Genomic DNA, 27,541 nt, shown 5'->3' with positions numbered 1-27,541 from the left:
ATTTGTATTTTTGTCTGAACTACCCCTCCAAGCACCCTTCAAAAGAGTAACTCCTGTATGGAACCTGTTAAGAGTTACCTGGGAAGAGAGGAAACACTGGCATCGAGTCCACTTGATGCCACTGCTTTCCCCCTGTTACATACATGACTTGCCTGGAGGTTCCGCTGAAGGGATCTGATGCTTTATAGAAAACTGGTGGACAAGAGGAGAAATGGTCTGAGGACCACAAAGTACTCTGGCAACTGTCAATTATGCCCTGCTTCTTTAAGTACACCAAAATGCAGTGGGCATCCACAGCGGATTTGTAGGCTGCCTCTGATTTTCTCACCATCATAAAACTATCCTGCCTGTTGAATTATCATTTGGAGAAACATGGATAGTTTATGTACGTTTTAGAGGTAATTTTCCTTAATATCTTAAAAACATGCCTATCCTATAATATGTAACTCTAATGTGAGCAGATAAGGTGTGATGGTGATGCATCTTGCCTCTACTGTGGTGGTCTTTCAAAATTCCATAAAAAGTTTGTGCTGTCTTGGTGCTTCACTACGAGATAATTGATTTGATTTTCATGCCTGTCAAACCTTTTTGGTTTCCAGTTTCCAGAAAGCGTTTTCAATTGAAGTCCAAGAGGATCTTCCGCACACCAAGGATATTGATGCTAACCTTCTAGCCATCCTTCCTAAAGGTAAACGGGTCACTAGTTAACTAACTTTTCCCTTAAACTGTGCATTGTGTTTAAAATTGGATGGGAACGCTTCCTGTATAATTTCAGAAGTGAAATACTGATTTAAGTGGGTTAGTTCTTTTTATTGCAATAGGGTTCCTCATCGTTGGGCTATGCCTTGCGTTCCACGTAGGCATACTATCTAACATGTCCTTCTATACAAGGACGAAGCCGGAGCCATGGTGAAAAAGACCTCATTAGGATAACTCAGACTGGCATTGGAATGAGTTGACAATATATATTAGGAGACAAAGCTAGTATGCAGATGCTAGAGTTTTAGAAAACTAGAACTCATATAAAGGGGGACCAGTAACTGTTAAAAGATCAGTATCAATTTTAATAGTTAGTCTTAAAAGTTAAAATATATAATTAAATAAGATGGTCCACATACAATAAATAACATCCAATATAAAACAAGGAATAACGTAACAGGCTTAGGTAGCGAGTTAAAACAAATTCACAGAAGATACATACTCAATTGGTACTTGTAAAACAGATATTGAAGTACCAGATTCTACTAGAATTAATGTGTCCTAGATTTATGTCTGTTTTTAGTCCAGAGAGTTGTCTCAACATGTTTCTGTTCTTTTTAACATGAGTATAGAACATTCATCAGGAGGAGATGGTATTTACGACATAGCCTGATTCTTATTGGATTGTAAATATAGTCAACGTCTGTCTCATAGCATCTGTAGGGTTAAAAACACATAAAACAAAGAGTCAGCTTGTGGGTAGCTAGGTACTTTGAAGAGTTCAAATGAAAGCACTAAGGCACCATCTAATAAGGGGTAATTACCTTGAGTGGTGCTGGTGGGGGCTCTCTACTTCTGGCAGTCAGTAGGTGTAGGGGAATTAATCCTACAAGTATATAATTAACACATTAAGCACACAGTTGCTTAAAGATAGAAGCCTTATTTGTGCTCACAACACAATGACAAAATCATAGAATCTGCCTTTTTTAGCCGTGAATAGCTGAGTTTTGCCGTTGGGCGGAGTGAAATATGCATAAGCTTGCAGAGAAGTAGATACCCAGTGTGGGGAGGTCGACAAAGTACGGTCATTTGTCGTGCTAGTGCTCGAATGGATAATAGTAAAAGTTGTGTATGCTATAGACCTTGTGATTAAAAGCCTGAGCATGCTATAGACCTTGTGATTAAAAGTCTGAGCATTTATGTTTTCAGTGTTTACAAAGCATTTTGTGTTCAAATCTATTTTTGAGCTTTTGATGTAAAATAAACTAAGCAGTCTCCTCCTGATTCACATCAGAATGCCCACCTATTACACAAGTTTGGTATTGCTCAGAGGCAGTCTCCTACTGTGAGGAACTATGAGGCCTGAGCATCGCGCTGGGAGCCTTCAGGCTTTCCACATTAGGAGAGGAATGTGTGGTGGGTGTAGCCTCACAAGTGTGTGGTCTTGCACCCCTACATCTTGCTACTCTATACACCCTGTCTTGGATGTGTCCCTTGCCCATCATTAATACATATCTGCCCCCATCATACCTCACTCCTGCACTGAATTGTGCATATAATGTAAATGTTTTTGTACTGTGTCAAATTACCATCGTAGTAGGCTTACAGCACAGAGGTTTCTCAGAAAGGTTGTATATTGTACCCCCGACTGGTGTATCAGAACATAGTCTGTGGAGGAAAAGAGAAGGGAGTGGTGAAGTAAGGGAAACAGTGGAGGGCATGCAAATGAATATCAAATGTTATAATAGGGAGCGATTCTGGAAGAGCTGGAGACGGTCAGTGATGGATTTGATGCATGTAGACCAAGCCAGCTGGCTCAGAAGTGCAGAAAATGGAGAGCAGTTGTAGTATCCCTGTAACTAGAGGAAATATTCACTGTGGGATGCGTGATGGAACTTAATGGGGATTCTTTGTAGTACTGTAGGTGTGTAAGTAGCTTAACTTGTTCTCCAGCATGGCGGCTTGTTGCAAATGTTGATTTTTGCCTATTCCATGGCAAACCCCAAGAGCTTGATCTATAGACTGCTAATCCTCGCTGTGAGTATAAAACACCAAGGGTTGACTGTAAATGGGAAATGTAGAAGACCGCAGGGAACGTAAGGAAGTGAGTAGGAGCAACCCCACAAACTGTATGCTAGATCTGCTTGGCCACTTGGAGTGTTAGGTCAAATGGACAGTGGTTGAAGAATGAAGATGGCAAGTGGTGAAGATGAGCCTTCAATGTATCAACTTGCAAAAGACCAGGGTTTCTGGCAAGCCAAGATTCTGTGGACACGGGCAAAGGTAGCCAGCTTCTCCAACCAGAGATGCTTAAATTAGTTAACCTCACATTTTTTGCAGTGCAAATTCCAAAAGAAAGCCTTTATTCTCTAAAGAGCAGCACACACGTACAATAGCATCCTGGAACTGCTTACTCGTAGATCACATAGTTATGCCATTAATACAGTTCAAAACACAGTAGGTTTGTGCAGTCAGCCTTACAGATAAGCGGCATGCCAGTCACTTCTAATCCCTTAAAGTCGAATACTCCCAACAAAAATTTGGAAATTAATTCACACCCTTTGCTCTGACCAACAACTTGGTATGCGCAAATCGGTGGTACCAGCAGAGCAGTGCCATAGGAAGCAACTCTTAACATTGCCTGTTTTGAAGAGGAATATTAGCTTTGACCTAAATATTTTAAATTGCAGGGATTACGAAGTACTGTTTACAAAAGATAAGAATTTTAAAATTGGTGTAGTTAAAAAAAAATACCGTTATAGGCAAAGGGAATTACTTGCGCTTATTATTCCAAACTTCAAAAAATGGTGGGTAAAATGCCCCCACTTCCAAATCCTATGTGGAGCCATGGTGGCAGTGATTCATATATCTCGGGAGGTTCCACTGGATGACAAAACAAGTTTGCCGAAAACAGCAAAATGTCATGGGAAGTAATAAAGATGCATCTTGGGATATATAATGGCTAGAGGGAGGTGGAAGGGCATCCTGGTCTTATTCTTGTATATATGAAGGTCTATGTTCTCAATCGTTCTAATGTGGTGTGAAATCCTGCTCTCATTGGGACATGCTTATTTCAACCTTCAGCCAAGGGCATTTTAAGCTTAGCTGGCTTCTGGCTTGCATAGATTTGACTGTGTAAAGAAATGGAATGTGGCGTGGGGGCGGGGGTGTGGACACAGAAGGGTAAGGCTAATGCATGGATCAGACATGAGACCGCCTAACTTACCTTGCTATGGTTAATATGTGATTTTATTTAGTTCATTTGTATAGGGCAGCACAAACTCTCTGGCATCAGGGCGCTAGAGATAACCACTTGAATGTAGGCAGGAGGCGGTATGCAAGCATCATAAAGTACATAGTGGTTACATAGGCATGTACTGCATAGTGGTTACATTAGCAAGTACTGCACATCACATGTGTTACATAATAGTTACATAATTTAATAGAGGGTTCAGTGTTAGAAATGTTAAATGTTGCAGGAATCAGTCAAACAGCCAGGTTTTGAATGCCTTGCGGAAGGACCAGTACGATTCCTCCGTCCTTGGAGGCAGGGAGTTCTGTTGCTTGGCAGCAATGACTGGGAAGCTTGTTCCGCCTGCTTTGGCACGTTTGAACTTGGGTTGAGCTAGACTGTGTATACAGGGTTCTAGTGGGTTTGGGCGAGTGTCTCTTAACAATTCTTTCAACCAGGTATGGCGGGGTGGATTTGGAGATGCATTTGTGAGTGATTGCAAGTGTCTTGAATGAGAATTTCGCGGATGGCGAGCCAGTGTACAGCTCTGCAGGCAGTTTGTTCTGATCTGGGAACGTTCAAGGCGGCTCAGAGTGTTATTTTGGATAGTCTGGAGTTTTTCAATATTATGGGCTACAGTACCTGCGAAAAGAACATTGCAATAGTCAATCCTGGCACTCACCACTGCATGGGCGATCGTCAGGCAGCTATCTTTATAGAGGAAGGGTCTGGCAGCATTCAGGAGTTTGGTTGAGTCGGTTGCTGAGGAGGATATCGCGTTTACTTGACTGGTTAGGGACAGTGTTGCGTCCAGGTACACTCCTAGGGTTTTCACAGCTGGAGAGACTGGAATCCATGTGCCATCGATATTGAAGGCTGAGTATTGAGTATCCGATTTATTTTAGCGCAGCAGTGGGCCCAACGATTAGAAGTTCTGTTTTCTCATAATTTAGGCAGATGCCATGGGTCTGCATCCATACTTGGATGATGGCATAGGTGGAGTTTAACTTAGCAGCGTTATCAATGTAAGAGCCAGAGAGGGGGAGGATAATTTGCGTGCCATCCAAGTAATTGGTATACACTATGCCCAGGGAATCCAAGAGGTCTAAGAGAGACTTTGTAAATATATTGGAGAGAGTCAGGGAGATTCAGGAACCTTGGAGTAGACCACAGTTGATGGGTGAAGTTGTAGCGCAGGCATTCTCCGAGAATACTTTCATCAGTCCTCTTTCTTTAAGGAGGCGATACAGGATGACGCTTCCGGGAGAATGAGGATGCAGAGATGAGTGGATGGCAGAGTATGTTGTGGTAGAGTCAAGGCCGCGGATGGGTCTAGGAGGAGCAGTTAGGCAGGTTTACCCTCATCCCCGATTTTGTCCATCTGCTTTTTTTTAGGTTAGAGTGCTGACTCTATATTAATGAGTGTATAGTGTAAGGTTTGGGAATGAGCCCACAAATGTTGGGGGAGGGGGCCTTACTTGCAGGTGGGGCTGCCCTCTTACTTGATTTATCCTGGCTGGTCAACCCGAATCTGGAAGGCACTGGATGGGTATAGGATCTCTGGTATAAATTTCCCTGGGCCATCTGATGCCACAGAGCCCAGCAGCCATTTCAGAGATGAGGGCATAATAGATTCCCGACAATGTATGGCTGCAGATCCGGGCTTGGGCAATGTCAGAAGAGATCAAGTTGCTCCTTACCTCCAAATGAAGCGATTGTTGTCATTAAGACTATCCTGCACACAAACTACAAAATCCCATATTGATATGGCCAGAAAACCTGTCACATGTCGGACCTCTGTTCAACGAAAGAGTTCTGATCTGCACTTATTCACATTGAACCTCCGTGACTAGAACCAGTTCGGACACACAATTGTGCTCCATCCAGCTTTCTCACTGTTGGTCTGCTAGGGCCTCTGATTGCTACATCATCCACATTCTTGCCTTATTTTCCCTCCTTACAGAACCCAACCTTGCGCTATAGGCCTACTTTGTCGTCTGGAACTGCCACTGCCTACCTATTAGTCTCTTGCCACAAATGTGCCCTCTTTCCAATACTCTGGTGCCTGCAACTTCTACTGGTACCCCCCCCCCCCCCGCAACCTCTTTTCCCTGCTACTTTTAGAAAAGGAGGCAGGAGGTTTGGTTGGCATTGTAGCTGAATGACGCAGCTTCATCCCCGTTTGAATCCAAGAGCAACACAGTTGTTCTTGCTGGGGCTTGACCCACTCCATAACTCTGCTCGCTCCTTTGTTGAGTCAGCCGTTTGGTTTGCCAATATGTCAATAGTGTCTGACTGATGTTGCCCCTTTTGGGCGCTGCTGGCCAACAACGCTGGTGTGCTTATGGGAAGTTGTACACATCTTACTCTGCTCTCGACCTGTATGGGACCGCCATCGAACAGGTAAGCCCTTCCTGGCACCTGCCTCATGCATTTATCCCAGCTCCAGAATGCAACGAGAAGCATGGCCAGTGACTACACCTTCCTGCATGCTGAATTTCCCCCATCTCACTCTTGCATGTGAGGGACCATAGCCCCACAGCAGAATGCCTTGCAAAATGCACCGGGCCAGTGTCCCCAGCCCTCCACCTCTGTGACAGAACCCACTTGACGAGCCAACAATGCATTGTTCAGCGTTCCCTGACCCTGTACCACATAAAACTGATGCATGTTCACTCAGTGCCTCCCTGCAGTACAAGGCATCCATTGAGCCACCACCTCTCTCTCAGCCCCCACCCCCCCCCCCCAACGAAATGCGTAGTGAGCTTCAAGATTTTTGGCCTAACTACCCAGGTCCTGTGATGAATCCAGGGAATTATCCCTTCTGCGTAGTAAGGCCCTTTGGACTAGGGAGGTGAGTCTGCTTAACAGCCCCTAGGGAACACCGGGGGTGCCCTCACCCCTGCAAATCCAATGGGGGACAAGAAATCGCCATGGGTTTTTTTTTTTTTTTTTTTTTTTTTTTTTTTTAAATACCACCTCTCTTTAACACAGAAGTGCTTGTTGGCTATTTAGGAATTTAATAGGGTAGAAATGTGCACTGCCCTTTAAACGTGGATGGTTTCGTGTTTGACCTGTTTAACATCCATGCGTGAGGAACCAAAATGGATGCTCCCATCTTGTTCTAGTGAGGAACTTTAAAGGGCCTGTGACCCAGACACAGAGATCCAGCTCGAGGGTGACAGAGGCGAGCCTTTGTACGAATGCAGAGGAGGGAACGTCTTCACTGCAAGAGGAGCCCTGCAGTCTGCGTCGTGGCCAGGGGAACCCAGAAGCTCGCAAAATACTTCTGGGTCCAGGAAGGTGGGGGAGCCAAAGCAACTAGGAACAGCAGAAAGGAAGAGGGAAGAAACCGACCCTGAAGTGGCATCCTGGTGTCCATCATCCCAGACACTGAAGTCTTGTCAGCTGCAGACTTGAGGAACCGAAACAAAAGATGCGAGAGCAAACGAGTTGTAGTTCTGTGCTGATCTGAGACTCTGCCTCCCCCGATGAGCAGCCCTGCAGAGAAACAGCTATGTAGCAAACACTGAGGAATGGGAGGAGGGCGGTGAGGCACCGAGAGACCACACAGTGGGTTAGAGTAGTGACTACTCAAGAATGGCTGAGAAGCCACCTATCCCATGAGGGGCTGAGCACCAGGATACCAGCAGGGGCCAAAGACATTCCCAGTTACGAGAGGGCCAGCAAAGACTGAGCCACAAATCAAGTTGTATCCGAAAAGGAACACCCTTACAAAGTCCTTGGATAGATTCAAAACCAACTGTTTGCACAGATATCATTAAGCTACAGCAAACATCAGAAAAAGAGCAAGGCTAAATGACTTTTTTTTGTTTTTAAATTGCACCAGCTGTCCTATTGCTTGAGAGAAAACCGAGACCGTTTTGGCTGGAGCCACCACCAGCCAAGTTATAGGGGAAATAATATTTCCAGGCTAAATTTATGTTGCTTTGTGTTGGTGGTAGAGACTGATGGTTTAGATTAGGTTTGGATGGAGGATAGTATTTGCTCCAAGACCACCTTGACGAGCACTACTTGGTTTCCCTATGCTACACGGAAAATAAAGATCATCATAGCAGCAGTGACGGGAGAGATATTCCTTCCTTTAAAACAGGGAATTCTGAAAACATGTCTTCTTGTCCATCTCCAGTCTGACATCTACCTTACCAGGCACTCATTGAGTCCCCCTGAGGTATCCAGTTCCCCTGAGGTGACATCTCCCCACCAGAGGGAATTGGGTACGTCCTCGGAACCCCCAATCCAAATCCACAAATGGCCGGAAGTTGAAAGCAAAGGGGCCAATATTTTCCGCTGCTCACCTGTTCCCTTGAGACACATTAGAACCACTGTATCACTGGGCAACACACTGCTTTTTGTTTATCGCTGTCACGATCACGTCTCTTCCTCAAACGCACAACTTTACAAAGAAAGATTTTGACACTACTCTGAGGGTGTTATTAGCTTGCCTTCTTGTTCTCTTTATTACTTGTGTGGTGCTGTAGTTAATGGAAAAGGCAGCAACTGACCGGCAATAGCTGCTTGTTCTCCACAGAGCATTTTGTAAAAGAGCACGCAGTATTTTCTACGAAAAACAAATCTTGAACATTGGTTTGAAGTATTCTTTTAAGATGCTGCCTAAATCTCTGTTGATCGCTGGGGCATCCCTTCCTTACACGTCACTAGCCGTTAGACTTGTGCAAATTGGACAAATGCATTGGGAAAGAGAGAACCAACTGCTCCTTCCCTCCCTGGGGAACTTTATGCATGATATAGCTCAAGCCCAAACCCCTTTCAAGCTTGCTTAGGTTTTGCTGTAGTCTTGCATTCAATGGAATCGTGAGAGGGAAATGAAAATTGGTTTATGGTTTTATAATCTTTTTTTTCTTTATAAAGTATTTTCTTTAGTGTGTCAGTCATTTACTTGAGGCTACTGTTTGATTAATGTACTAGTGCACTCGCATCACACGTCGGCCCCTAATAGAAAGCCAACTATCCCAGATGGACAAAATCCAAGTTTGCTATGTTTTTCACTTTCTGCAGAATTTTCACGGTTATAGTTGATCATACTATAATTCTGTATTTTATGCAGATTCTGGCATGCTTCAACTTGTAGCACCAGCTACGATGAAAAGCTTTATTTCTGTGCTTGTTATATAATAAAAGCTGATGCAAGTAAATGAAAATGCAGCATGTCGACGCACTGACAAATGAGACCAGGAGCCAGCCCTAGAGGAGGGGACGTTGTTCAATAAGGACATGAGTGGGGCTAGCACACAGTGGCATTTACAAATCTTTTATATACAGAGCACAGTATTATTTACAAAGTGTCAGTTACTGCCTAGGTGGATCGGATAGGCTGCCTTGTAGGCATGTCAGGTGTAGGGCCCTTTTAAATTGTATGTCTGAGACTTGTCCTATGTGGAATAAAGTGAACTTGCAATCTTTGCGTGGGGCTGTGGGACTTCTTGAACATGGTGATTGTTTAGGGTATGGTTGGCGGTGGTACAGAGGTTCTTGGTTAGTCGGGGGACAAGAAGAGTTTGAGGTCTATAACTTGTTGGACTGGTAGATATTCATGCCTTTATGGTCGCAGGTCATGGATAGCTTGTAAGACGTCTCCCCAGATCCAACATGGTGTCAGAACGAATGATGAAGTTTGTTGGTTGTTGTAAAATGGAGTTTGTTGCCAAGGTAGGCAGCGCAGCTCCTGTGGATGTGAAGTTGAGTGCAACACACAGTGCATGAAGTGCAGTAGTCTCCATTCATTTATTAATTCATTCATTCATTCTGTCATTTGTTATAGCGCCATAACTATGGTCCTAATGCGCTTTTGGTTGAATGCCCTCTGATGGACCTGGGACCAGAAATGTTGGAAAGGTTTGGGAGGTACTATTATACGTGTGTGTATTTCAGGCATTATAGTTATGCGAGGGTGGCCAAGAACCTGGTAGTCGTCCATGTCTAAATGGAGTGTGTATGGTCGCAGCGGAGGAATACTATGGACTCAGGGGGTGGTGATTGTGTTTAAGGCGATGGCTATGTAGGAAGATAGTTTGAATTTTTGTTTTTTAAAAGTAGCTTCATTCTTTAGACTGAGGTGATGTTCATGAGTGTTTTTGTTGTATGTGTGTGCAGGGTGTGTGGAGTGAAGCCGTGCCTTGCGACTTCACTGTTAAGCGACTTCAATTCAGTACTCCAACTAAGTCAGTGCCTAGCCTGGGATGCCCAAGGGAAGCCCTTATTTATATATTTTTATGACTAGTTCATAAATCTGGATGATAAACCCTTGTATAACGCCCCTCTCTCTGAATCCCCCTGACCTCACTGAGCCAAGAAGTAGGTTTGTTTTGAAAGTTAAAATATTTATTTTACGAATTAAACAACATACATATATATCACTTTTATAAATTAATACTTGATAGCACTCTTATGAATATGACAGTGATCAACAATGAATACTATTGTACTAGCACACTTTTTGTAATTACTTGGGAGTTGGTATAGAAAGGATAAGGTAGCTGAGAATACTTTTATAATTTCAAGGAAATGCAAAGATGGAAAAGAATGCAGCGCAGGAATAAACGTATATGGTTTCAACAGGAGATAATATGATCACTGTTTCTTTTGACAATTCACTCCCCCCTATGCACTATAAAGAGATGGAAGGAGAGCACACAGTTTCAGGAATACAATCCAAATGCAATTCAATGTTCAATTCCCCCTAGCAAGCCTAAAACAACCGGTATGCTTTTAAACACAGGCAAAAATACTTTTCATGGGATTTGCAATGGAGTGAAAATATGCTAAGAATGATTTTAATTCCCTATAGGAGATCCAGGGAAGGTGGTAGCTAATTAAGATTGGTTCAGATCAACACTACCAATTATTCCTGAGGGATTATTGGGTTGAAACGAATCTCAGCAATGCAAGCAAAAGACACGATTCCTTTTTTTTTTAAGTGGTGAAATGAGCTAGTTGCAATTTGTGGCACTTTTCCCGAATGCGTCGAGCGTGGTTATGGAAAAACTATAGAAAGTTGGTTCTGGGTTTGTTGGAAAGCGCAGGATCTTAGCTTTAAAGTGAAAGTTAAATCTCGTTCCTAGCACATGCGGTTTCAAAGATACGGACAATTTTGTGGAGGTAGATTTTCAGAAATGAAATAATGATTCAGAATGGCAAATGACACTTTCGCAGCTTTAAAATCAGAGAATGGACACACGATTTCTATGATGCAGTTCTGGACAGGTTAAAATGGTTTGAATCAGATTATTTTAGACTAGGAGATTGGTTCTGGCACAGGTTTCAGGATACTCACTCCTAGTCTTGGAAGGAATGGGCCTCCGTCACAGATCTGGTCAACGGGTTTAGCTGCAGTTCTCTCGCCACGGACGGTCTCTGGTACTGATCTGGGTCAGCTCTGCTGGTCTGGATCTCTGGTTCTGGCAAAAGTTCTTGGCACTGCACAGCGGTCTGGTCTGGGTCTCTCTGGATACAGCACTGCTTTCTGGGTTCTGGCACAGGGTTCTAGCCAGAATCAAACCGCTCAGCCTGGCTGTTGAAGAGTTGAGTTAGGTTGCAAAAGGTTTTGAGGCCTGCTGAAAAAGGATTCAGCTGGTGGTTCAGGCCCCTCTGCTACAAGTTCTGGTCTCTGGAGATTGTCTGGATTTGAAGTCGTCCGGCAGAATGCTTCGCAAGAAATCAATTTGAAGTGGAAAGTGAATGTCCCTACCTGCGTCCCAGTGGCTCCTTTTATGTCTTTTGAAAGTGGGTGGGAAGGCTAACTTTCTATGCCCAACCCTCTGAGGATCCTGATAGGTTAGAGAATCTACCGTCCTCTGATTGGGGAAGAAATGAAGTGTCCTTGTGATGAGGTAGGTTTATGGGTCAGTGGATCCTCCCCTTGTTTTTATGTACACATCTATTTTTGATCCAAATACATATTTATCTATGTACAATTTTTCGAATATTACATGTCCAGTTAACCTATTTTCTGTAGCACCAAATCATCCGATCCCTGTCTTTGTAAGATGTCGTGTCCACTTCTGACAGAATTCTGCCCTTTTCATCAAGAACACAACCTCTAAACTTTTCCAGAATTTACACAAACATGCACAAGGAATATGGCCATCAGATGATAAAGTGTCAGATTTTTAACATACTACCCCCCCAGAACATACCACAGAGTCCTAACACCGCTTAAAATGTGCACAGAAAAATCACAAGAATAAATGATATTATATCATTTTGACAATTTCGTACTATGAATTATCCATCTTTTTAAAATTATGTTCTGGCCCAGATGGGTGTGGTTTAGGTTCCAAAGCACATGGGGGGGGGGGGGGATTTCTGTCTGTCCCCGCCTCCAGCTCAGGTGGCTCCCAGAAGCACTGCTCCTCCCAGTTTCTTCCAAGAAGAAGCCATTTACGACCCCCCCTAATTTAACATTTGCCTGAGCCAAGGAAAGCTCATTGTTCTGTTTCCTGCAGCCCCAGGTACCCCACCCCTAATTCAATCAGAGGTGTAATCTCCTTTTGGTGGGAACAGCAGAAGGCAGCCAGGCCTGTGAATACAGTTGCTGGGCAAGTTTCAACTACTGTCGGGGGTAGTTGCCGGGCAGAATTCAATCTCTTCAAGCCAGGCTTCAGCTAAATGTCACTTTTGTTCCAGTTTTCTTCATTCAGATCAAACTTACAATTTTTACACATGCAGCTAGAACGCTGATTCTAACTTCAAAACTATGACCTTCAAACAGTTGCAACCTATGTGACACTCAAAAGTAGGTCACTCATTTATTTTAAACATTTCGATTTTAGTGGTTTTAAATCCAATTTCACTTAAGCTGCTGACATCCACAGCTCAGCCAGTTTTGTTATAAACATTGCTTTAGGCTCTTCATCTTTCCAGATTTTGTATGCACACAAGACTACATTCTGCCAAATGTCTGCTCGTGTTCAGTAAGATTTTTGAATATCTTGCAATGTTTAACATAGGCATTTTTAGCTTGCATTTCAGAGAAATGTGATTTCAAAGCGCTTTTTTTTAGCTAACCGGCACTGCTGTTTTTCCTTTGGCATCACGTTTCACTCATGGCGCTTCAGGCCCATCACGCTCGCACTGGTGGGTGGCAGGGCAGGCGACCATTTTGGTGTGCCAAACTGCGCGGTTTTCCTGGATTCTGGCGCAAGTGTGGGCTTTTCGGCCATCTTGGATTTTCTACGCCCACAGCACCAATGTTGTAGCATAATAATTCAAACGTGGGTCAAGACACCTGACAACACCACACATTCTAACCTAGTGTTAGAGGAGAAATTGATTAATTGTACAAACTGCAAAGACTAGATCCTGGGTTCCAAGATGTAGAATGAACATTGCTGCATCTCGCAGGTGATTTAAGTGTTCAGTGAATGCATACAACTCGCCCTCTGAGGGTTTTTTGGAGAGATTGCCATGCCTACTTCCTTCTAGTTCTAGAACAAAGTCACTCTTTCAAGATTACGTGCAGCGGCCTGGCCTACCCTCCTGTGCTTTAGTTACCTGCCCTGCCAACCCTGAACGATAGATCCGAGTCGCCTGCTTGCCTCAGCATGATCAGCTTGATATCCTCAAAGTGCATTATAAGTGCAATGCGGGCCACCCTCCTAGCCGATATGGGTGCAACACTTGGCCCACTGTCAGGGTTTGTTCTAGATGCAGGATGCTGGAGAAACGGAGTCCTCAGCATTACACAAGGAAGGTTGGATGGCAGAGACCAGGCTGTTTGGATGGCATAGACTAGGCTGTGCTGTTTGGGGAAGAAGAGGCTAGTGGTTGAGATGGACAGGTGGGGAAGTTGTCACAGGGGTTGGAGGGGCCTGGGGGGTTACTGCTGACTGAAGTGGGTGCGCAATCGGTAGGGACTGGGCGCACGGGAGGCAGGAGCGTGGATCATGAGGTCAGGGGAACAGCCAGATTTTTAGAACTTTCTTGAAGGCCAGGTGATCCTATAGGGAGGGAGGCTGCCTGACTGCATGCTTGGTGTAAGCGGAGGCGGAGCCTGACCCGGAAAATAACTTAAACTAGATTCTGCAGTGAAGTGTTCTATGCTCATATAGCAGACTGCAGCCGCATTGTCGAATCGCAGCAAAACCCCTGGCCTCTAATGTACTCCTTTATTACTCAAAATTGCAGCCATTGTTGACATTTGAACACTTTCTCTGTGGCAGATGCTCATCCCAAACTGTTAGGAGTGCATTGTGACCTTCTTTCCTATGGGGAGCCAACTCCTTTGATGCTAGTGAGGTGAGCCTGCTCAGCAAAACCCCCCTTAGGGTTTTGGGAAAGCAGGACCACACTGGGAGCGACTCCCATTCCCATTGGGAACTCGCAATACCTGAAGTATTGTCTGCCTACATGGGCGTAAAATAGGTTATCACATCTGTGTTTGACTCACGATAGTGTTGAACTTTCTTCAGGCTTGACGGCCGTTGGAGAACAATCTGCCCCTTTTGAGTCTCTTAGCGAGAATAAAGGGCGAACAATCCTTGAATGGAGGAGAATGCCCACGCCAGGGTGAGCGTGGAAGAAAACTGACACCTGAAGGAGACAGTTTGCCCAGCAAAGCTGCGCCTGGAGCCCGAGAGGCAGAGGCCCTATAAAGAGTACCATACCTTGAGGTGTGACAACATACAGGACATGGTGGGCCCAGAGCCTGCAAATAGCCATCGAATACAGGGACGATGCGAGGACTGGGTCCTCCACTCTCAACCCGATAGCCAACCGGCAGGAGAAAACCGAGACGAGCAGAAAGCAAAAACTGCTGATATCCAGTGTGGCAAGCTGTTGGATGGGATGGATCCTCACTGGAGCAAACCTTGCAACACATCAGGTACGTGGGTTGCTGAGGTTGGAGGGAGGAGAGTATCAAACTAGGGGCGGGGGATAGGACTATCCCCAACCCCATGCAAGAGTCACTGGGACCTGAGAAGATGGGCAGCACAAGATGAGAATGGCTACGGGAGCCTGAGATGCCCGAACAGTACAAACCTCCAGAAGAGTCAGAGACCCATGGGAACGAGCCAGATAGACAAGAGGGGTCATTGAAACCCCAGTGAGACATTGGGACAAAGGAAACGAAAGGAGCCAATAAGCAAAGTGAAGAGCAGATGCAAGGGGTGCACGTAGACGCCCAACAGTTGATTAAAGTGGGGAGAGATCAAACAAAGTTGTGGAGAGCGATAAGGCTAATATCCCGCTGCCTGAATAAATTTGGATATTTTGTGTTTTCATAGACAGACCTTTTCTCAAGCTTTGGGAAACTTTTAAGGAATATTTATAGACTCAGGGGAACTGTTATAAATGGCTAATTATTGGATCCACACCAAGGTGGAATTCCTGGGACCTCCGAGAGAAATTGTGGTGGAAAACCCAGAGTGCAGGGTACTCGAGCTATTTTTCATTTACAGTTTTCTTAAGTGGTAGGGCCAGTTTATTCAATAGGTTTGGACAGAGGACTATTTTATTTTGCACTATCGACAAGCACCTTAGTATAGTTTTGTTAGGAAGGGAACTCTCTTTTATCAATAGGGTCAGTGAGGCATTTTCTTTTTATTTCAGTAAAACTACATTTAAATCCATGTCCTCTGGTCCAAGTCTTTCTTCTGTCTTGCCAGAGCACCCATGTCTTTCAATGTGAATTCGATCTTGGGCGTTGTACAATTTGGCAGCACTCCAAGCAGACCTAATAAAATGCTTAATGCCTGATGGTGTAACAACTTGGAGTGGGTGTGGGTGTGAGGGTGAACCCCACCCACTCTTTTTGGGCCTTCTAACTTTCTATACAGTGGATTACCACCAACCCAGATACTCTGTGGACCTGATGCCAGCCTCCTGGATCACCTTACCAAACAGGCCAGCCTTCAGTACGTTGCTACAGGCTAATGGCTGCAGATTTATAGACTCCTCCTCTGCCCTGCCTTTACTGTGCAATCCCCTCCCTTGGAAATTAGCCCTAATGGGCCAACTAATTGGCACAATCGCCTAGTATTGCTTCAGAGTGCCCTAAAGTACTTATGCAAATACAACTTAAATTAAAAGTGGCGGATTGTGCATGTTGAACACACCTCCGCATCAAGTAGTCCTTTGCTTACCTCCCCGTAGTAGTATTTTTGCTCCACCATTGCATCCTGAAACTACAAAAGAAAAATCTGGGCACCATGAACACTAATCTCAAAAAATCAAAAGGGTGAAACCTATCAATGAATTTGTAAACCACTGAAAACGCATGAAAATAAAGAGAACATAGAGTACCTCAAACCCCATCTAAAGTCCAGAAGCAGAAGAAGACGATCTATCGAATTGGAAATGAAATGGGAGCGAGTACTGTTTGAGTTCATGGTAAGGTGGCATCCCACTGGAAAATGCTTTGTATAAGATACTTTTTCATTTGATGGTCGTTAATTTGGTGGAAATTCTCAGGAGATTACAGTCCATTTCTTAAGAACCATTATGAAGACTAGAATTGCCCAGCAGCACTAAGCAAATGGGCAATACTGTTTCAAACACACCAAGTGCAATATTCAGGAGAGCAAACGGAGCAGTACATCAACTAGGTAATCTGAGCACAGAACCCGCAAAACAGTAAATCCTCTAGCTGCTAAGTGTTCACAGCCCATGTCTAACAACTCCTCATTAGAGCATACCAGACCTGGTGACTTCCTATTGTCACACTGCAAAGATAAGGTTTCCACTACTTCCTGCATTGAGATTAACAAAAATGCCCCATATTATGCTGGACCTTCACCACAATGTACTCCTTCACTTTTGATCCTTATTAATTTTGCACCACAACAGCTCTCGCCCAAGGAAGATAGCCTGATTAACAAAAGCATGCATTGGCTAAATGCACATGGTCAGCTGGCTCGGGTGGGGTAGGGAGATGTCTTATTGGTGAAATGTGTGGCATGGGCACAAACATACTGTGTATCTCTCATTGAAACATATATAGGACGAGAGTTAACTTCTTAAACTCATTGAGCAATGTGCCTCTATCCAGTTCAGATTTCAGAGCTGTCCTGCTTTTTCTCTCGTCCTGGGGTTGATGCCTGTAAGAAATGGGTGGAACAACTCTACTTGTATACCATGGCAAATAATTATCTGGGTCAGACTCCACTGCTAAGGCCTTGGTTGAAAAATAAGCCGAACCGCCCCCGAGATAAGGTGCCTGCAAACCTTTTTACACCATTACATCTTGTGAATGGAACAATTGTCATTGTTCAATGCATGTCATACATGCAGACTATTCATGGCAGCACCCCATAAATCAGTGTTTATTTGGCTTGTAAAACTTTAATTTAGTTATCTACACAGTGCCTTGACGAGAGACTGCAATGAGTCAATGAGTCATGCTGTTTTAAAAAATAAAAAAAACTGTCCTTTCGATTTAGGTAATAATTTTAGTGTTAGTAAAGTTGTCTGCTTAGGAGTCATCCTCCTCAAACTTTCTTGTCATTGCCAACACAGGTCCTACAACAAACCATAAACTAATATAACTACAACCATATCCGACTATGATCTAAAAGTAAAATTTCAATAAACACATAAAACTAACAGTGCAAATCTAACAGTTCATATATTTTTGATAGTTAAAAACAAGATAATTCTAAGAAGACAAGAGGCTATTAGTTGGCGTCTTCATATGTAAAATGAATTTATGACCACAAACGCAGATAAAAAAAAGGCTGACCAACCAAATCTGAAATCAAGATTCTGCTTTCTTACACTCTGCCAAATACAGTGGACCAAGAGGATAAATGCTACTCCCTCATTTGGAAAAAAAAGACATTGCTTCGACCCAGACTCTTTGCTTTACTAAAATGAAATTTCAGAATTCAGACCCACATAGCTGGACGTCAATTTAGTAATTGACACATAATCTTTACAATGAGGTGGCAGGGCTGAGGACCCAGAAGACAAGAGATGACTACACCTTTGAACAGAATGCATGAAGTTAACTCAGCTTCTACTCTAGTAATTGTATATAACTGCAGATGATCAGCCCTATAATGTTTTTAGTATTTAATAGGATCAACTACTTGGTTACTTTAATAATACAGTGAAGGTTCCTTGATCCATTTTCCATAACAAAATGAAATGCAGATAAATCAAATCTGGTACAATAAAACATGTAAAAGAGAATTGGTCGATGACTTAACCAACAAACCACTAGACAAAAAGAAATATCAAAATTCCACAATGTGGACATATTTGATCACAGCATGACAATTATTAATCCTCAATTATTTCACTGTCCTAATTCTATGTAATGCCTGTAGGTCAAAGTGCAAAAGTGCCCATGTATAATATGGTGTGGTCACCGAGAGTAAGAATAACAATGCTGGGCGACATTGCCTAAATTTTAGCTCCCGCAAAACGAACACTGGGAGTCTTTTCCTGATTTGACAATATTGCAGACCAAAAAACTACATTACAGACTTGTACATTCTGCAGCATGGGGTCTGGCATGGATTCACATGCTCATGAATATTCCCCGTCGTCAGGCTGGGAATCCTCGGTAAAGAAAAATCAGTATCGGTTTCGTTTCTGATCTGTCTTTCGTAGTAGTAACCAATCACTGATCTCTGGGTCATACTGACCACAGCCAATGACTGCCATCTCCCTAAGCCCCGCCTCTGGCAGCCATCTTCAGATTTTTTCCGCATGTTCAAGTTTTGGGATCCTCGTGCTATTGCTCTCAAGCTTTAGTGCCTTTTTTTGCGCTTTTTCTTAGGAAAAGGTTCTCTTTCGGTCAAGAGCCTCAAGCTCCACCATTTCTTTATCCGATCAAAGGGGCCCCGTGTCGGATTCTTCTACGCCCCTCAAGGGTGAAGATTTCGTCGAGCAACGCTTTTGGAGGACTCCAGAAGTTTCTCAAGCCCATCTCGGCATGGCCCAGGAGAAGGGAAGCTCGACGCCCGGAAAGCTGTTCAGGGTCTGCCCTGGATTCCAGCTTCAAAGTGTCTTTAAGGAGGATGAACACTCCCTTTGCCTCTACTGCCTGCATGAGGACAAGACGCACGTGGAGAAGGACTGTGCGTTTTGCGGCAATATGTCGGAGCGGACCATGAAGGACCGCCATCTGCGTCTTGCCAACTGGCTGGAAGGGAAGAGCCCGTCAGGTGAGAAGAAGAAGTCTGAGCGGTCTTCTAAGACCTTCGAGGGCGCCCCGGCGACGGGGGCCCAACAGAAGGCCAAGCACCGCGAGTCCTCCGGCAGCGTCTCTATGGGTGCCAGGCAGGGCGCATCCTCCCCGGCGCCATCAACCACGAGCCAACGCTCTGGCTCGGGTAAGAGGAAGGCCTAGCACCCAGCGAAGCTCCTGGAGAGACCCCGGTCGAGCTTGAAGGCCCCATCGGAGGGGGAGCGAGGCAGTGACCCTCCCCCCAAGGAGAAGGCGGGAAGCGCACCTAAGGTGGTGAAAGCCTTGATCCACCCGGCCAAGGCCTCTATCGAGACAGTCGCGGCGGCCCTGGCTCAGCCTGTGGAGGCTACACCAGTGGTGGCGACCTCGGGGCCCAGAGTCTCCCTGCCACCGCGGAGGGAGTCCTCTTTCATGCCCATCGACAGGACCCCGGTGAAAAAGGGGGGGCAGGAGGTCGTCGTGGATTCGGCCTCAACCTCTGAGGAGGAGCTGATCGAAGTCTTAAGCCACGGCGTTGGCGTGGAAGACCACCAGCCTGTCGGGAGGGTCCCCGACATCCGAGACGACGATAACGTCGAGGGTGCCGACGGGGCTCCTGACCGCCCGTCGGAATCCCCTCAACCAGTGCCGCAAGACAACTCGGCGGCCATTTTGTTGGCTATAGAGTCCTTATGCTCGGAGATAAGGACGAGGTTGCCGTTACCACCAACGGAAGAACCGCTCCCGACGGGGGACCCGGAGCCAGGCCCTTCTGGGAGCCCTCCTAAGAGAAGGATTCATCCTTCACCTCTTTTTCAACCATCACGCCCTGCTCAGCCCTCCTCCCGGTCCACGACCCGTGGGGATGATACAGGGACTGACACGGCCGCGACGGGTACAGACGACGAGGTTTATGACGAGGATCTCCCGTCGTCACCTCCTCCCCGGGCTTCCCCGCCCGACGAGATTGGATCGTTTCATGCCATGATCGCCAGGGCATCCGAGCTTTTCCAGCTCTGCCCGGAAGAGAAGGAAGGTTTCCTTTATCAACGGCGCGAGACCAAGAGGAAGACGGTCCTCGCTGTACCTCTACTGGACGATATCTGGGATGAGGGTCTCGCCCTCCTCAAGAACCCACCCACAACGCCTGCGAGAAGGGATCGGTACGAGAAGAAGTACCGGGTCCCGGACGCGGCCCCCTTGTGCCTTTGGGCACAGGCGACCCCGGACTCGGTAGTCTCTGTGGCGGCCAGGAAGAAAGCGGGGGGGGCCTCGGCCTCTACATCAACCTCCCCGCCGGAGGGCGAGGGAAAGAAATTGGACACGATGGGACGCAGAGTCATCTCATCGGCAGCGACGACGATTAAGGCTGCCAACGCCTTGGCTATCGTAGCCCGCTACGACGGAGTTGTGGTACAAAATCGCCCCCCTGCTGGACTTCTTACCAGACAAGAGGGTGGAGGCCCTAGAGATCTTGCAGGAAGGAGAAGTGGCGTCGGACCATGCCATTACGATAGCGACGGACATCGCTGACACTGGATTTCGCCAGTTGGGCAACGGCGTGTGCCTTAGACGGCGTGGATGGCTCAAGGCAACTGACTTCCGGCAGGACGTGCAGACCAGAGTCTTGGACATGCCATTCGATGGGAGCAACCTGTTTGGGAAAACGGTGGGCAATTCCCTACAAGCTATCAAGACGGAGACGGCCCGGGCTCTTGGTGTTCTCCAGCAACAACGGCTGCCCTTTCGGAGCGGCGGAGGCAAGCAGGGTGCCTCCAAAGGTTCCGGCGGCGGATTTTCCACCTATTGTCAAGCGGCCCGTTCGTCGTCACAGGAAGCCTACAGGGGACGAGGCAAGTTGGGCAGACCCCGCCGTCGTCGCCAAGGAGGACAAGGCGGCAAAGCCTCGTCGAAGCAGAACTGAACCAGCTGTGGGGTCAGGCCCCTACCGAAGCACCCCGGTGGGAGGCCGGCTGGCGAGCTTCGTCAGCGTGTGGGAGTCCATCTCCACCGACCGTTGGGTGCTGGACGCCCTGGCACAGGGTCACGCGCTCGAGTTTTTGAAGAAGTGCCTGCGCGTCCCCCCCGTGGCCAGGAAGGAAGATCATGTCCCTCAACTTCTCTTGGAGGTAAAGGCGATGCTCAGGAAGGGCGCCATCGAGCTCGTCCCAAAGAAGCTTTGGGGCGCTGGAGTTTTCTCAAGATACTTCCTCGTGAAGACGGGAGGATGGCGTCCCATCCTGGACCTACGACGAATGAACAAATTCATCAAGGCACAGAAGTTCCGGATGATCACCCTCCAGCACGTCCTGGGTCAGCTGGAGGAGGGCGATTTCCTGTCGTCGTTGGATTTGGAGGATGCTTACTTCCATATCCCCATCCTAAAGAGACTCCGAAAGTTTCTCAGATTCGTGGTCCAAGGGTGTCACTACCAGTTCAGAGCCCTTCCCTTCGGATTGAGGTCGGCACCCAGGGTGTTCACCAAGTGCCTTGCACCGGTGGCGGCGCGGCTGCGCCTGGAGGGGATCCACGTCTACCCCTACCTGGACGACTGGCTCATCCGAGCAAAAACAAGAACTCGCCGCGGAGCACACGGCGTGGACCGTCCAACTACTCACGGACCTGGGATTCTCCATAAACTACGCCAAGTCCCACCTGGTGCCTGCGCAAGACGCGCTGTTTCTGGGAGCGAAACTCGACACAGTGGCGCTTCTGGCCTCTCCGTTGGAGGAAAGGACGAGGGCCATCTTGGGCAAGGTGCAGCGGATGCTGGTTGCGGACGCGGCCAGGGTGAGGTCCATCAAATCCCTCCTCGGAATGATGTCTTCTTGCATTTATCTCATCCGCCTGTGCAGGCTTCGGATGCGCCCGTTACAGGAGTTGCTGGATTCAGACGACGGGCAGCTTCAAGGACAGGATCACACTCGACGAGAGCTTCCGACGAGCGATCCGGATGTGGGGCACCCGCGCGCATCTGATGGCAGCCATGGACTTCCAGACCCCGGGCCACCAGAAGACAGTGACCACGGATGCCTCCCTGGAAGGGTGGGGAGCGCACACCGAAAATCTTCACGCGAGGGGCCTTTGGCTCCCGACGGAGAAGTCCCTCCATATCAACGTCCTGGAACTCTGTGCAGTGTTTTGGGCCCTCAGGTTCTTTCTTCCGTCCCTCAAGGGCAAGGTGGTGAGGATCTTCACTGACAACACCACCACCATGTTCTACATCAGGAAACAGGGCGGTACCAGATCCCCAGCCCTGTCCAAGGAGGTGCAGGACCTGTGGCATTGGGCCGTCGCCCAAGGGATGTTTCTGGTGCCGTTTCATCTGGCAGGAATAAAAAACACCATCGCCGACTCGCTCAGCAGAGAGCTGCGCTCGTGCCACGAGTGGGAACTACGACAGGATCTAGTGGACTGCCTCTTCCGACGGTGGGGCACACCCCAGATCGATCTGTTTGCGACGGCAACGAACTCCAAGTGCCGGAGGTTTGCCAGCAGGTTTCCCCAGCCGAGGAGCATGGGTGATGCTTTCTCGTTCCCCTGGGAGGGCCTGTTCCTATACGCATTCCCTCCATTGCCGCTGCTGATCCGGCTCATCAACCAGCTCAAGAGGTCACGGTGCAGGATGATCCTCATCGCACCTGCGTGGCCGAGGCAGATATGGTTCCCGGACCTTCTGGACTTGTCAGCGTCCCCATCAATCAAGCTGCCAGTGGACGTGGATCTTCTCTCCAGGGAAGGAGGCGCCATCCTCCATCACGACCCGAGGTCGCTGAACTTGCAGGCCTGGCTCCTGCAGCGTTAGAGTTTGGAGGTTACGACATACCAGCCGACTGCAGAGAGTTTCTTGCAAAGGCCAGGGCGTCCTCAACTCTTAAATGCTACGGACACAAATGGAAGAGGTTCTCTGTCTGGTGCCACGCACAGAAGATTAACCCTCTACGGATTACGGCTCCTCAAGTACTGCCGTACCTGCTTACGCTGGCCAAGGCTGGACTGGCGCACGCTTCCATCAAGATTCATCTTGCTGCGATCTCCCGATACACCAGAACCACGGGACGGACGTCTTTGTGGTCTCATCGTCTGGTGAAAGAATTCATGAAGGGACTGTTCAGATCGTTCCCGCCGGTGAAGGCCCCGGCCCCGGCGTGGGAGCTCAACGTGGTGCTGACCAAGCTCATGGGACCTCTGTTCGAGCCTCTGCACTCAGCTCCGTTGAAGTTCTTGTCATGGAAAACAGCGTTTTTTTGTGGCCATCACCTCCGCATGACGGGTGGGAGAGATCCAGCAAGCCCCCGTACTTGACTTTTCACGACACAAGTGTAGTGCTCAGGACGCACCCCTCCTTCATGCCCAAGGTGCCATCGGACTTCCACCTCAACGAACCCTTGGTGTTGCCTGTTTTCTTCCCGTCGCCTTCGTCGCAGGCTGAGAGGACTTTGCACTCGCTGGATGTGGCTAGAGCGCTGAAGTTCTACGTGGACTGCACGAAGAGTTTTCGGAAGACGTCACAACTTTTTGTGAAATTTGGACCTGTCAATCAGGGGAAGGCTCTCTCGAAGGCTTCCATTTCCAGATGGCTCTCTGGCTGTATCATGTACTGTCATCTGTTGGCAAACCGACCGCTGCCTGGCCGTCCGAGAGCCCATTCCACCAGAGCGATCGCAGCTACCACGGCGTTCCTATCTGGTGTGCCCTTGCTGGACATCTGCAGGGCTGCTACGTGGAGGTCGACGCACACCTTCACGAAATTCTACTGCGTCGATCGGGATTCCAGGGAGGAGTCCAGGGTCGGCCAAGCAGTGCTGCGCAACCTGTTCGCCTAAGGTGAGCCTGGTGAGGAGGTATGAATTGCTTAATGTTGAGTTTTGGATGTAATGCTTAATGTTGAGCCTTTGCCACCTCCCGTGGTTGTGCATGTGTGTACTGCTATGTATTCTTTTATTCATAAGCATGTGAATCCATGCCAGACCCCATGCTGGAGAAGGAACAAGTTACTTACCTGTAACTGTTGTTCTCCAGCATGGGTCTGGCATGGATTCACATGCGAACCCTCCCGCCTACCCCTCTGCGGCTCTTCACTTGGTCATACTGCCACTTCACGTGCTACCAAATCTGAAGATGGCTGCCAGAGGCGGGGCTTAGGGAGGGCAGTCATTGGCTGTGGTCAGTATGACGCAGAGATCAGTGACTGGTTACTACTACGAAAGACAGATCAGAAACAAAACTGATACTGATTTTTCTTTACCGAGGATTCCCAGCCTGACAGGGAATATTCATGAGCATGTGAATCCATGCCAGACCCATGCTGGAGAACAACAGTTACAGTTAAGTAACTTGTTCCTTAGGGGCAAGAAGTGCAGAAACTATTGTCTGGTGAGTTGGAGTCCTAATTTGGAGGCTCTCTAGCAGTAGTTTTAATTTAGATGGATACACTTAAAACAGGGTTTTAAATAAGGGGACTAAATTGAACGTGGCTGCCTGCCTGAATTCAATCCATAGTACCTATTCATTTTTTACTTGTTTCCTCATTGTCCCTCCTGATTTAAAAACAAAAACATTTCTAGAACTAATGTCTATGCCAAGAATGTGGCTTCCTTTTCCCAATCCTGACAAACAATCTAAAGAAGTGGCTGAGGAAAAGTCAGAAAAGACTATTTAAGTCACCAACGTAAACTTGCTCTTTCACTAGTCGGTATATTATGAGACAGCATTGATGAGGCTGCGGTCATGTGTGACCAGGCCCTGCCACTCGGCTGCCCCACCCGCCACAGTTGTCATCGCCAGAGTCCTCATGAAAGGGCGGGTGAGAAAAAAAGACCTCCCCCGTTTAGGCCTGATCCGCTATCCTGCATTTCACCTACAAAGTAATTGCTGCTTCTACTCTGTTATGTTATCAATTTTTTTACCGAAGTAAGGGGCAACTGACGCCAAAAGGCAGCCTGGTGCTAAGGGACTGAGCAGCATGCCGTAATCTAGCAGGGAAATCAAGAGAGACATTTTTAAAGCCCTTCTGAATTGCAGATGGACCGCGTAGAACGAAATGCAATAGGCAAGGCGTTGCACAGCTTGCGAGCCCTCAATGTGAATATACGGCTGCCAATCTGAGCAAAGCTAAATCTAGGCACAGCAATAAGAAAGTGGCCCTTGGAACACAGCAGTCGGCCAGAAACATTGGGCTGGAACTTAAGCTGCAGATACTCCGGCCCTACCGCATGAAAAGCCCTGTGTACAAGACAAAGAGCTTTAAAGTGCACACGTTTGACCACTGGCAACCAATGTAAAGCACTCGGTATTGGAGAGATGCGATCCCGGAAGGACGAACCAGTGACAAGCAGGGCAGCCGAATTCTGCAGAATTTGGAGATGTTGTACCAGATAGTCAGGTTGTGCAAGATATAGTGACTTGCAGTAGTCTATCCGACTAAGGGCTAAAGCTGCAACCACCGGATGTGAAGATGATCAGGAATATATTGCAGGACCTTTCTAAGGATCTTTAACTGGAAATGACCAGCCTGACCAGCCGTCTGAGCTGATCTGAGAGGACATAGAGAGAGGCAGAGATTGTAGCACCAAGATTCTTCACAACAGGGACAGCTGCAGGAAAAGAACCAAAGGAGGGAGGCCACAAAGACAGAATCCAGGGAGAGGTGATAGGCGCAGAATCAACAACCAGGACCTCAGACTTGTCCCCATTCAATTTAAGACAATTGTTGCTCATCTAGCCCCCCACGGCCTGCAGACACACTCAGCTGAGTGGGCAGGACAGGATGGCGAAGGTCCTGGAAGGATTTGATCTGCAAATATCGGATACAGCACAATCCTTAGGCTTAACCATTGACAGCAGTCTGTACTTCCTGAAACCATTCATCATGCTGCATGACTTCTGGACCATAGTGCAGGCCTCTGTGGTCTTGACCATCAATGGGAGAAATGCCCTTCTGACGGGGCTCCCTGCTACTCACTTGCAATGGGAATGGCTGTGCTAGAACCTCACGTCCTTTCAGCATCAACAGCCTGTTTGGAAATTTAGTTCAGTGGGTCAACTCTGCTGCAGAAATCTGTGTGGCCTACTGGTTCAGTCCTGTTAGGTAAATTAATGTGTCTGCAGCAGGGATAAGTTTAAAGTGCAGCAGATGGCAGGTTTGAGTGTAGCAGGGCTAGCATAGCTTTCCACTTTTCAACAAGGTTGCTCAATGTTTCGGAACACACGTCTCATCAGGGCTGCTGTACTTTTAACGACATACAATGCTGGTAAAGAATCTGCAAGGAAGCAGATGCAGCATCTTACAAAACCTTTTAATTCTGTAAATTCCAGTATGACTTGAAAAGAAGGTATGTGCACATTTTAAAAGGACACCGCAGTTTTCAAGCTGAATTAAATTTGAAAATGGAAAGTGCAGTTTTGGGTCTGAATGTTTATTCTTACTATGGCTAATGTGAATATAAGCATAGGAGAGGAAGAGCAACTCCGAACTTAAGAGATGCAGGGTAACAAAGGGAGGGATGGGTAAGGGGTAAATTCCTTTGTATAAAATGCAGAGTCATTTGGAGGTACGACGGATCTAGTGGAGCTGGATGTGAGAGCTAGGGTGATGAGTGTTTGATTAGGTACATGACGAGTCTCCATGCTGTGTTCTGTATGGCTCGCATGGGGGTGGGTGCTACTTGAGAGTGCAGAGGAGAGTTTTTAGGTAGTCCAGCTTGGGTAGGCTAGTGCTTCGACTGTGGAGATGCAGCTTTTGAGGATGTGGAGTTGAGTGGGATGAGATTTGGTGTTGTATATTCGTGTCTCTGCGTATTGGTGGAAATGGACATTGTTGGTGTTAAGGGTCTGTGAGGGGATTGTACATATAGGCTGAAGAGTAGTGCAAGACGGAGTATCCTTGGACAAACCCGATTTAGTGTGGTCGGATCAACCGAGGTGCATGGAGATCATGTGTCTTGTCCGCGTGTAAGGTTGTGATGGTTCTGTAGTTTTATCCTGTGGGATAAGGGGTTTGAGAGAATTGTGTAGTCTTGGTATCAGATTGTGGAGAGGTTAGTTTGAGGAGATCTGTATCCGTTGTGATTTTGTGGATAACGTGTACTGTTGCAATCTCTTTGCTGTTGGAGGGTAGAAGACCCTATTGGAAGGGGTTGAGGAGGTAGTTTGAGGTGATGTGGAATGTATTGTGACGTGGAATGGATTGTGATGAAGTTTTCCAGAATTTTGGCAAAGTATGGCAGGATAGTGATGGGTGTAGTTTTCAGGAAGTGTGTTTCAAAGACCTGTTTTATTGAAGAGGGGGAGATTTGTCCAGGTTTGAGTGTGGTGGGGATTGTACCAGTTGAGACAGGAGTTCATGTTAACACAGTGTGGATCTAGGGTGGTGATGCAGTTGGATGAGGTTTGAAGTGGGCATGAATCAGCCAGGAAATGTGCTGGCTTTGTTCTCTGTGAGGTTGTCTTGGTCG

At 47.0% G+C, this 27,541-nt stretch overlaps 1 protein-coding gene across 5 annotated transcripts in view; it reads left to right on the top strand.

Moving 5' to 3' along the window:
* SVIL (supervillin) overlaps positions 1–27,541 on the top strand; it is a 950,451-nt gene that overhangs the window by 187,002 nt on the left and 735,908 nt on the right. For all 5 annotated transcript variants that reach the window (XM_069648084.1, XM_069648081.1, XM_069648082.1 and 2 more), the window contains one exon: positions 600–688. Coding sequence is in view for 4 of the 5 variants with exons in the window: in XM_069648081.1 (XP_069504182.1) it covers positions 600–688 (89 nt within the window). In the remaining variant the exon portion in view is untranslated. The remainder of the gene's footprint in view (positions 1–599; positions 689–27,541) is intronic.

The sequence above is a fragment of the Ambystoma mexicanum genome, chromosome 2q (assembly GCF_040938575.1).
Source record: "Ambystoma mexicanum isolate Mex_15411 chromosome 2q, UKY_AmexF1_1, whole genome shotgun sequence".
In the NCBI taxonomy this organism is placed as follows: Eukaryota; Metazoa; Chordata; class Amphibia; order Caudata; family Ambystomatidae; genus Ambystoma; species Ambystoma mexicanum.
Note: the sequence above shows the minus strand (reverse complement) of the source record. Positions and strands in the feature narration are given on the sequence as shown.